At 37.2% G+C, this 13,125-nt stretch overlaps 1 protein-coding gene across 1 annotated transcript in view; it reads right to left on the bottom strand.

Moving 5' to 3' along the window:
• LOC139115290 (uncharacterized) overlaps positions 1-10,314 on the bottom strand; it is a 149,860-nt gene extending 139,546 nt beyond the window's left edge. The window contains exon 1 of the mRNA XM_070677300.1: positions 10,164-10,314. Within this exon, the coding sequence (XP_070533401.1) occupies positions 10,164-10,193 (30 nt within the window). The 5' untranslated portion in view covers positions 10,194-10,314. The remainder of the gene's footprint in view (positions 1-10,163) is intronic.
• Between the last annotated feature and the right edge of the window lie 2,811 nt (positions 10,315-13,125).

Below are 13,125 nucleotides of genomic sequence, written 5' to 3' on the forward strand. Positions count from 1 at the left end.
GTTGATGTATTCTGAAGGTTATGTATATGACGGCCGAACCAGAGGGTAATTGGGATCTCACCTACAAACAGTGAAACTCATCTTACCTTACTCCTTTGCATGTGGCCATGTAAATTATGAATGATGCACGCCATGGTTTATATTACCTCAGAAGTATAGAAATCTTACCAGAAAATGTGCTAGAGCATATTATGAGTATGTGATGCCAATAGCCAGTGGGGTGTTTCAAGTTATTCCGGACCGTCAAAATAATGTTGTGCATATCAAGAAAGCCATAGCTAATTTATGAAAATTAGTAATGAAAATGGTCTTTTACCTTACGATTACTGACTTGATTCTAATGAAGCACTGAAAGAAATATGCAGTTGCTGATGGATTGTTACCGTATGGAGTATCTTTGTATTTTTTCCTTTGGAAATCTTTGATATTTTGTTGGTCGTTTTGTGTATGCCAAATATCTCAAATTTCCCAAACCTGACAACGTCAGTAACTGTGTGTTTCGATTTGATAATCTTAATTTGATAATCTTAACAAGCAAAGTGCATTTTGAAAAGCAACTAAAGAAGCTCTCGAATCTGATTTTCCACGTTAACTGAATGAAAATTATTGTTAGCAACTAGTTCTGCAGGGATCAACATCTGTATGAATTGCTTCGACAATGGCAACACCGGAGGAGAACTCACGACTGTAATCAGTGGACACTTTAAGTCTATGTTTAATGTTTACGCATTCACTGTAGACGACGGCTGCATTCATAACTACTGAATTGGGCTTGGGGAATTCAGGAGTGGTTTGAAAAGTCTTAGGTTAGCAAAGAGAACAATTTTGCAGAACGCTCTAAGAAGACTGCAGTTCCAAAGTCGTCATTGCAATACGATTCATGGTTGTTTCGTCACGTAAATCCGAGTTGTCATGAAATGATGATAAAAACGTTAAAAGGAGATTGAAACAAACACTAATGACACTGCCGCTGGTTGCCATCAACAGCGCCCTCAAGAACGAAGTTTAAGTTCAAACGTTGAAGTCTGATATGCTGATATCATTGTTTAGTCCATGTTTTTGGATTTGAGGTAGACAAGGACTGCATTCATAACTACTCGAGAGGCCAGGGCTGGAGGAATTCAGGAGAGATTTGAAAATTGTTGAGTAACAGAGAGGGGAATTTGAAAGAGTTGCGTTGGCTTTAAGGGAATAACATATTTTGGATCCCTATCTTTTGCACTAACTTTTCAGATTGTACAGTTATGTAGGTAATTTACTGAAAAATGAATAAATTTATTATGCAATTCAGTGGTTCTAATATTTGTAATAATTAAACAGAGTATCGAACAATTTTATTGCATTTCATGAATTTGAGATCTCAAAAATTGAAAATCTTGTTCATGTCATTGAATTTTCACAAAAAATGACAGAGAATAGACCTAATAGCAGGCAGAAGCAAGTGTTTATAATGTTTGCAACATTTCTATGCAATTTATCAAAGAAAGTTTTATGCTGTCCCCCTACAACATGCTGAAATACACAATATTCAGCTTGCCAACAAAGTCTATATACTTAAACACTATATTAATACAATATGACGAGTAATCAAGGCCAATATTCGAACTCTCCATTTTTTATTCGTACTCCCCATTTTGGATTCGTAAACGCAATTTTCAACTTTCGAACTCAACATTTTTTATTCGTACTCCCCATTTCGGATTCATAATCGCAATTTTCAACTTTGGATTCGTACTCGCAGTGTCCAACTTTCAAACTCCCCATTTTCGTTTCGTAAACGCAATGTTCAACTTTCAGAGTCGCAGTTTTCAACTTTCGAACTCCTATTTTGGATTCGTACATTACACTTTAAACTTTCGTACCCATAATGTTCGAACTCCCATCGGAAGTCCCACAATCGACTTTTTTTTCTTGGCGGTCTTCACTGAGTACAGCATATTTGTGTAGGCATCCCTAAGTTGCTTCAGCATAGCTAGCCACGTTTTTCCTTCTTGGCCATTCTACATCAAAATGCATCATAGATACGTCACATGACGTTATCGGATTCCTTAATTGGGTTATTCCTGAGTGATGCTCTAGAAGGTCCGCGAAAATGTGAACAGGCGCAGTGCAATTTTTATCCCCTGTCGATCTTATCCCCGCACATTTTTCGCCGGGATGAGATTGGCAGCTGCCGATTCGGTTCTGTTGCTAATGTATATGCAGTGGTATATACTGCTGAATTTTTACTTTGTATTATAATATGTTATAGTTTTAAGAAGTGATACAAGGTTTAAAATTATGAAAGTTTGTCCATTCATGGGACCATAATGACTATCGATTCAATGACTGATTCATTTTAAGTGTTCCAACCCTATCGGACACCACTTTGTACGACACATAGTATATGTCAAATATATTTAGATATGTAAAATCCTATTTGAAACGTCAAGGTTTAGAGATGGTGTACATTTCTACCAAATTGAAGTATTTTCGGTCCTATTCAAAAACATTAATGTACATAAAAATATTCCAGAAAAATATTAGGGCCGTCTTTTCAAAATCACGTGCAAGCAGAGTGTTTAGAAAACGTTTATGTGGTTTGGAACAAGGCCTTTTCTGTAGAAAACATGACTCTTAGTAATTGGAATATAACCATGTGAAAAATATCATGCAGAAACTGGTGATTATACTTAATCTAAGCGATCAATTTCAAGATATAAACAGGGCGGAACTTCTTCATTCCAACTTTTCCCCACACAGAAACTGGCCAGCTTGGGATTATAACATATGCATAATGTTCTCGATGTTTATCTACAAATGTTAGATCAGCCAAATATTTTGACACCTTTCACGAAACGCGCATGTTATTGGATAAAATGCCTGTTCTGAGCATTTGTAATTACCCCTAGGCCAATGTACTGGTCAGATATCATGATGCCCATATAATAGTAGTTCTAAACATAGACAGTGGAGGGGAGAAGTCCCCCTCTACTGTCTATGTTCTGAACTAAACTACAAAAAAGCTGTTACACTACTAAAAAGTTTCGTTTGATACGCCATGCCGAGTTCCTTCTTAGTTGGTTCTAACATAGGGGTAAATTTAGATCAGACGCTACAAGACAGCAGACGACACAAAAATCGTGTGACATACATTAGAACTGAACATTCATCTACATTGAAACGTTGAATATATTGACCGTATAGCTGTCGAAAAATCCGAACTTGCCATATGTCATATGTTTTCTCCGTGACGTGACACAACAAACATGGAGGTAGCTCCATGCAACAAATTACTCCATCGCCACGTTAAAACCCGGATGTTTCGCGACGAGAATATAGAGAAGCCGTCGGGGATGTTGGGGGGGGTACTGGAACTGCAACAAATCGATATCAAATTGTTCAAGTTAGTGACGGTCATATCAGTTCAGTAAAGATAAAAAATACAATCAAATTTGCAACTCACGTGGTTGGGCCGAAAAAAGAAAACTAAATTCCATGGTGTCCCACCATTCCACACTGTGGATCCACGGAGTAAAAAACTATGATATCCCCTACATCACGGACAAGGTAGGTGCCTACATGGATAGTTAATACTAGCGAAAATGATTCAGGTTCAGTTTGTGTTCTCTAAAAGGTTGTCACAAGTTTTAACTCGGTGCTAATTGTATGCATCCAATCCCTCTCTAAAGAGAAAAAAATTCTCATGTTTTTCTGATGCACCATAGGTACGATGCTGTGTGGACCTTTGTGTACATGTTCCGTTCACTACGTTAAACTGCACCACAATAGAGGGAAACACTGGGGACGAACATAAACACAGACTTAGGTGGCTGTACAGTTTGCAAGGACCAAAGACCAATGTACAATAAAAGAAGGACATCGGCTACTTCTTTGGCGTGTATACACGCGCTAATCCGCTCTGCGTGGCAGGGCTATAATACGGCTACGGCGTAGTCATAACCAAGCAATCTTGTACTCATACTGGCCGTGGGGCTAATAGCTGACCATCGCGCATCGGTTGATACCGTGGCAGAAAATTACTTTAATAGTAACCTCCTTGACTTTGTTTTTAGGTCACGCGTACGTCAGTCCATGGAGGCAAAAAGTTCTCTTCCACCTCCATGGTTAGCTCATGAAGCCAGGAGCGGAGCTAGTACCTCCATGCTATACGGCAAGCATTGAGAAATATCTTGGTCATTGCATGCTCCTTGTGTTTCGAATGTCATTACGCACGGCTTTGCTAGGTCTGCATAGTTTTCCCTGTTTGATGAATGTTAGTGTTGTAATTGTAGGGAAATTAGTGAAACCAACATTATTCGGAATCGCAACTGTCTTACAAAGAGCATGGAGCTAGCTCCATGCAAAGAGTAATCTGAATTCGCTGCCCACATGTGGGGGTTGTAAACCTGATGTAATAGCCATTCCCTAGATTTCCATCGACAAAAGTATGTGCGTAAACAAGAAAAGTAAACTCATGAATTTTAATATACATAGCGGGTATGGCCGATTTCGGCCAAATAGGCCATAGCCACCACGTCTAAATCTGTATGGGGAAAAAGCTGTCATTATTTCTCCATTTCTAGACGGAATTTACTTACTCCATGATATCATTATACATGTATCTAGATTTTGAGTTGAATAAATTTAATTTGGAACACTGAAAATGTCTCTTTGGCACCATTTTAGGTTCAAGGACAAGAAGTAGCCTCTAATAAATAAGAATTCTCTGACTAATATTGTTATAGAAACACTCTATAAACTATGTTATAGTGACTACATTTCAGCGTATCTCTCGGTAGTATTCATTTTAGTTATAATTCTTACCCAAACGTTTTAATCAAAGATGATTTAGAGACAAGGAACGAAAACATGATTTTATCGCCGACAGGTTCGCGGTGGTCGTGCAAACGTAAAGCAATTTTTCGAACTAAAATTGTACAACACTGTATTCATTACTATCCAGTAGTTTATGCTTGACGTGGCCCATATACAAGTGGAAAGCCTACCTCATTAGCAACCGATCTAGAGTCACTTTATAAAGAAGTATATATGATGGGAAATTTAAGTACCCTTTCAGAAATCAGTTTTCAGTGCTTCCTTTGACAGCGTTGCGATATTTCTGATCGAAATTTGCACCTCAAAAAGTGTGTGTGCGATTTTTATTTATTTTTGTTTTAAAGTTAAGCGCATATAAATGTTTAAGACACTTTTAATTGCTCAAAATAGATGTTTGGTTATAATGAAAAAAAATTAATGAAGGACCACATCAAAAAATCTTTCAATATGTCAGGTAGTAGCATACAGATGCATTCCAACTGACCATATACCACCAAAGAGAATGAAAAACTGCTCCCAAACAGAAAGTGGTTTTAGGTTCCGTATCAAGTTGGATCGTTCGCACATGCGCGGGGATAAGATCGGCCAGGCAAAAAAAGGCACTGCACCGGAAACAATTGCACGAGGTGAACGACACGCTAACCACACATTCCAATCGCATTTTGACCGTGACAAACATCCAGCAAGACTCTCACACCTATGGAACACATCTCCTCATCTGTCAGGTTGGTCAAGGTCATAGAGCAGCCTGGACAAACTGCAAATAAATGCCGTCACTAACTAACTCGACGTCGTCCACGTTCAAAATAACTTCAATGCTACCACGTGTTTGGGACTCCCTAACAAAGTGACGAATAACTTTATGTAAAATGACACCTTTAATTTTTGAAAATGGCATTTGACTTGACTGTTCGTAAACTTGTGTTCGCTTGCTGGTGTTCTATGTGACCTCTATAAGTAAGTCAAAAATGGGAGAACGCAGTTGATATACTGAACAAATTATTGTTAAAATTCTCAAAGTTATTATAGCTACAGCCCTACTGTTGCTCATGTGCCCCTCCCATTCCGTCTTCCTTTTCAAGCGTCAGAGGCGCTGTCCCCTATCTTGCATGGAATATTTTGAAAACATTGATATGTTCAACGGTGCAGTCTGTTGCAATCTGAAAGGTGTTGTTAGTCTCTTTTTCTACAAAGAAAAACTGTAAGAACACCCGAAGAGGGACAGCACGAGATTTGGGTGTCTCCCCATTCGCATACAAACTATTCCGAAATTGATGTGTGTAATGGTGCAATCTAAGATGTGTTTCAATTTGTTTTGCACAGAAAATTGAGTAAATTCTTCCTCTCCACATTTAGAACAAATCCCCGTTGAAGTTTTCCTCATTTTGAACGACCCCCAGGCCATAAATAATGACGACTCTCTTAGCATATCAAACGTGATAATCAAGGCTTACATGCATCATGTTAGAATGCTATACAAGGCCAGCTTAAGTCAGACTTTAAAAAAAATTTCGATGAACTAGATCGTGGTTCTTGGTACAAACTACAAAATTACCCATTCTCTTTACTGCTACGTCTGACCTATAAGTATAACCTATTGTTTTAATTACCAAGTTCGTTCTTTATGTTTCGTCAATGAGGGGTCAAAGACCTGTAAGGAAGTATTGACCTTCATGTAAAATGTAAAGGGTCTTTGAAAAACATTAGTACGTAACAATGCTCGTCTGAAGGTAATACACACTAGTTTATTTCAAACAATATTCTGCAGATCGCTCTGTCAATACCTGATGAAATTGTCAGTGCACTTGTTGCACGATGTAAAGAAGAACTTTAATTCAATAGTAGTAACGTCAGAGATTAATATCTACGACGGCAATTTTCACCATGCCCTGTGCTTAATTTATATGTAAAATACCCAATTGTTGATGTAATTCACTGTAGTTCGGAACAAAGGGGATGCCAGACAGGGCTGGTAAAACAGAACCGTAAACATCGGTGTTCTCTTGTTTTCCAGGTTAACTAAATGTTTTTCGAAGGATATTAGATTCAAAACAAAGCTAAAGCTCACTGCGCTGCAAACGACATTTGACATTGACAATATACTCGAACACTGTACCATGTTTATAATCAAAGTACGTGGCGGTAGAAAATGTTGTAGAAAATGTTTGCAATCAAAAACTGTACCTACTTTCTATTCTTACAATACCCTATCACCTCTGAGATACCGTTATAAGCAATCCATGGTGGATGCCTGGTAGGTCACTTTCACTACTTGCAAAGACATATACGTGCCGCCCTTAGCAATGAGTTTTCCAGCTATGTGGTCTAAAATACTTCTACACCATATCAGACTAGAAAGCAATACATGGAAGACAACTACAGACTTGATAGATACTAATAAACTATTACTAAAAGGGAAAATAGATTTATCAATTTTCACAAAATAGCGAAAAAAACGGTCAATGACATCTCATCTTCTGACTTTTCATTGAACAGTTTAAAATTATGAGTGCTACATTGATGGAATACAGAAAAAATATAAAAAGTTATGGTCGAGTTTTAAAGCTTAGGTAGATGACACTATCGATAATATCCGATACCAGTGGGTATTTTATGTGAGCATTGTCTTGATCCAGGTAAAGAATATGATATAAAAAAATTGCATCTAGTTTTAAACACTACACGAAGCTAAAGCATCGAAAACCTGAGTATCGATACCAAATTATATATCCGATATCATGCATTGTCGCCGCTCATGTGACTTCTCATGCTTGACAGCTTTTCGAATTCGTTACAGTGGCCATATGTAATTCCTTGTTTCTGTCAACCTTAAGCTAACATTTAGTGAATCCATTTGTCATAACAAAAACATAATCGATAAGATGATGGGGAGGGATATTGAAGAGCTAGAGCTTATCTTGTACGAATTTTTCTGGAAAATCTCTTCTGTTGTTTAGTACAATTTTGCGGATCTCCAATGTGAACGCCGTTCACCCTTGCCAAACAAATTACGTATATGCCCCTCCCTATGCCCGGTATAAAAGTGCAATGTCGCGCTATCCTTAGGGAGACGTCATTATTTTCGGTAGGGGATCGCAGCAATTTCATCGGAAACTCCGACATTTCGAGTAAATTTTCCTGAAACCATAATGATGAATTTGAGTAAACGCCCTCTCTAATTCAAAAATTCTGACTGATCCCCTCCGGGGGTTGAATACCAATACATGTATTTGTAACATTTACATCAATACAGCAATAGTAAAGACCTTTCAGATACTGATGTACCCTGCCAGATTATTATCGGTTATCTCAGGGTTGACTGGAGTGACAAAGTAACTGAGTTGTGACTCAGATTGAAAAAGGTAACACCAACAAAATAAAATTCAAAGTGACAACAAAATACAGATATCAAAGCTAACGCTATAACAAGTATCCAACAATATAGTATTATTTGAACCGGTATATCGACACACAGAGTTAAACTTTATGTCATCTTTAAGTTGCGCATACATCTCAAGATACATTTTGTGGTCGAATATTGGGTATTTTTCATATAAATTAAGCACAGGACAGGTGAATGTCGAGGCTGATCGGAAAAGCGTCAAAGGACACTGTCCCATATCTTGCATGGAAGATTTTGAGAAATTGATGTGTGCCACTATGCAGTTTGGTGCAATCTGAAACGTGTTGTTATTCAGTTTTTACTACAAAGAAAATCTGATAGAACACCCGAAGAGGGAGAGTACGAGATGTGGGTGTCTCCCCTTTCGCATGCAGAATATTGAGAAAATGATGTTTGTGATGGTGCAATCTGAGAGGTGTTTCAATTTGTTTCACACATCAAAATTGAGTAACCCCTTCTTCCTCTCCACATTTAGAAGAACCCCCTTTGAACTTGTCAATATTTTGAATGACCCACTTACATTCCTCCGACCTCCAGGCCGTAAATGATTACTCTCCTTTGGCATATTAAACGTGATACGCAAGTCTAACATGCATCACATACAACATGTTAGAATGCTAAACAAGGCCAACTAAAGTCATACTAGAACAAATTACGATGAACTACATCGTGGTTCTTGGTAAAAATAAATAAATCATACAAAATTACCCTTTCTCTTTACTGGTACGTCCGATCTGACCTAAAAGTAACCTGTTGTTTTAATTACCAAGCTCGTTCTTGATGTTTCGTCAATGAGGGGTCAAAGACCTCTAAGGACGTATTGACCTTCATGTAAAATGTAAAGGGTCTTTGAAAAACATTAGTACGTAACAATGGTAAAGCACGCTATTTATTTCAAACAATATTCTGCAGATCGCGCTGTAAATACCTGATGAAATAGTCAGTGCACTTGTGACATGATTTAAAGAAGAATTTGATAGCAGTAACTCCAGAGATAAATATCTACGACGGCAATTTCCACCACGCCCTATGCTTAATTTACATGTAAAATGCCAAATTGTTGATGTAATTCACTGTAGTTCGGAACAAAAGGGGTGCAAGACGAAGCTGGTATAACAGAACCGTAAACATCGGTGTTCTCTCGTTTTCCATGTTCACATATTATATTCAAAACAAATCTCAACTCAATACATTGCTGCAAACGACATTTGGCACTGAGAATATACTCGAATACTGTGGCATGTTTATAATCCACGTTAGCGGCGGTAGAAAATGTTTCCAATCGAAAACTGTACCAACATACTATTCTTAGAACGCCCTATCACTTCTGAGATACCGCGGCCGGTATAAGCAATCCATGGGGGATGCCCGGTAGGTCACATCACTACTTCCATGCCAAGAAGTATGCATACCGCCTTGTTTGGTGGGTTTTCAGCTATGTGGTCTAAAATATGGCTATAAAGTTTAGTTGACCAAGTTCTAAAATGGGGTAATGCTATCCAGCCATGTTTACTTAAGTCAAACTTAAATTCTTTCACATATAAATGTTTAGGCAATTTTTTTAGTGTTTTCGTTTTTCAGAAAATCATTATTTACCCGGGAACTAGGGATTTTCCGAAGGGCTTTGCATGCTCAAGCCCCACAGGAGCTTAGGTTTGCATTTAACGCTTTGTAAATTTCGACTGCGTGGCTTTTGCCAAGGTCAAAGGTTACATATGTCCATGGAGGTCTGGGGTCCTGAAATCACGAAATTTTCGGTCTAAAATAGGGTTTTGGATTTTTATGCGTGACTGCACAACCCTAGCATTTCTCAAAAGAGGTACCACGTCTAGGTTTGGATAACTTTATACATTTCGACGGACCGTGATTTCGACTTCAAAGGTATATACGAATTCTTCAAATAACATAATTTTTTCGTTTTCATGCAATGATGTGCACATACCTCATACTTCTTAGAGACGAGAATGTCCATCTTCCTTTGCTATGCGATACAGTGTTATCAAGAGGAGGAGGTTTCTTGATAGCTGGTCAGACCATATGCATTGAGCAAGGTCTACCTCGACAATGCACTGGATTTCAGAGACTTGCCTAGATCGGTACGTATTGAGACATAGACAATAGAGGGGCGGCTGATTGAGTCAGGAATTTGTGAACTCGATCCAATTGTGTTAGAAACAAAAGGTAGAAGACAGTTGCATTGATGAATCGCTAGTTAAGAGGCGGTAAGGCTAACGTATTACGCCGTATTGAATAATATTGTCTATTGAGCTAGAACATACGAACGCAGCTCATGTGTTCTGCCAAACTATCGGGCCTTGGCACGTAAAAATAAAAGCAATGGGCACACAGCCAAACTTGAAGATCTGCCTATCATGTCAGTCCCTTGGTGAGAACGTCAGTTTCAACGGTAAATGGTCTTTATCTCACAGTAAGTGACGTAATTTCCTTGATCTGTACTAGAACACACATTTTGAACTTTGAAGTAAATTTCCTCTTTACATGGAACAAACTTCTGACAGCATTTTTTGATAGCTGTGCCTTGCTGATTTCCCACCTTGAGATCAACTCAGTTGCCGACAACTTTACCTTGAAAAGTGTAACATTTTAGCACTTACAACACTTAAAACCATCGGTTTCTTATTCAATATGCACTTGAATTTGAAATAGAGTCGATAATTTTAGACCAAGCGTTAAACAAAACATGTTGAATTCAAGTTTTCAAGTTTTACATAGTTAAGAAATGAAATAAATACAACTGAATAAGCCTATAGCAAATAATGAACATAAAGTAGCATCGTGGGAAAACTCACACTTTAATAAATATGTAAAAATACGCACCCTCCATGCTATGAATATTTACCTGAGTTCTAGCTTACCTTAAAGCCGAACGATGACTTAAAAGTCAATATACAGTGTAATTCATATTACAATTGTTTCAGAAAGCTACCTACTTATTCATTTCATTAATTAGATATTTTACCTATTGTATGTTTTTATTTATTTATTTATTTATTTATTTATTTATTTATTTATTTATTTATTTATTCATTCATTTATTCATTCATTCATTTGTTTATTTAACAATATTATTCATTTTTTATTTTACTTATTTATTTACTTATTTATTTATTTATTTATTTATTTATTTATTTATTTATTTATTTATTTATTTATTTATTTATTTATTTATTTATTTATTTATTCATTAATTTTTCATTTATTTATTTATCTATTTAAATTTTCGTAAGCTACTGGGTTACTGAGGAGATTATTTCCCATTGATTCGAAATACCAAACTATCTTACATGAAACAAAAATAACGCTGATGAAACTTTCGCAAATCAGCATTCTAGGCTAAACTTTCATCTTGCTTTATTTTATTGGAATTATTACTGGTCGTTTTCTTCTACATTCTACGCTACGACGTACATTTTAATTAATTTTCCCTGACTCGCGTGATCTGCTACAGTTTTGATCGATGGTAGCCATTTATTGGGCCGTCATAACGTTACCGTTAAGCTTTGTACGACACGGATGCTATCGCAGTACAGGCAATTACTATCATGGTAATTAAGAAAGGTACTATTTACGTCTCTGCGATTCTAACAGAAACATAAAATTATATACAACAAAATATCTTGATAATTCTTAATATTATTCAACCATCTGGTCTCTTGAGGTCTTATGATAGACTTGAGGATTGAAATCCAGCGCCGTTTAACACTTGTTTTTATTACATATTTTGTCAACTGAGTATTCTAAAATTATACGGAAAATGTGTTTGTTTAGGAAAATTCCGCTTTATCTGTTATTTTTTTCAAACAAAAAAGTGAATTCTTAGGTGTACCTCTAAAATAAATCATGTTTTAAAGTGCAATCGGTAATGATAGTTTGAAAACGGTAAAAAATGGCTAAAAATCGTGTCTGGGATTTCTCCTATTCCTTTGTTTTTTAACACCATTAGCCCTTTAAGTGACAACCTTGTAAATCCATGAATATATTCAGGTCTTCGTCAACAAGAAAGATAATGTCTACAGTTTAAGCGCCTTCAGCTAAATCCGAAACCTTGTATTATAGATATATACAAGTATTGTCATTCAAAATTAGCTGCATAAAGTTTACAGAAATCCATGTACGCAGAGCAGACTTATATGTTGCTGTGAATGTTCCTAGTAGAAGCGTAAGAGGAAGACGTGTAAAACGTGAGAACGTGAAAATCTCAGTCACATCCAAAAGATGTAAAAACACTTATAGATGCAATTTCACACGGATTATTTACAATTAGCACGAAGGTTACTACAAACTGATTTCTTCCCAAAATTTAAAAAATAACCAGTACACATGAGGGAAAATGCCAAGAGAGTTTGACCGGTTAAGAAGGGCTTGACTACGCAGTTTCTGCGTAGTGAAGCGTCATTACGTATTCATGGTGACCCCTGGCCAGCTGTCAATATCTTTGGGGGCTTTTGTCTTTTGGCCTGCTTTGCATATGCGTCGTTAGACACGACCTGCCAATCACCCAGGTAGTCAATTAAACTATTAATTGACTGTTTACCGACCCAATTAACACTATCCAGCATTATCAGTCATATTTTAATCGCGTGGCCCGGGTGGGCACAACGTAGGAACGCGTGTATTTCTATGTGTACGTTTCACTTGTGGTGTTGTTTGTACCATCGTGCGTTTGAAGTCCTTGTTTCACCTACAGCATTACCTTCAAGGTGACAGGCTTACTATTAATGTTCAGTATCATTGCACCGAGTTCTGCCCACGGTGAAAACCACCTGTTTTGCCTACTAATTACTGCCCGTCCTGAATGTAGCCTATCATAGCTACAGTAATCAGTCAATATATAATACCCCGCGCCTTATACTTTTTATAAAAACTTGTAAAATCATAGTCCG

The sequence above is a fragment of the Ptychodera flava genome, chromosome 17 (assembly GCF_041260155.1).
Source record: "Ptychodera flava strain L36383 chromosome 17, AS_Pfla_20210202, whole genome shotgun sequence".
In the NCBI taxonomy this organism is placed as follows: Eukaryota; Metazoa; Hemichordata; class Enteropneusta; family Ptychoderidae; genus Ptychodera; species Ptychodera flava.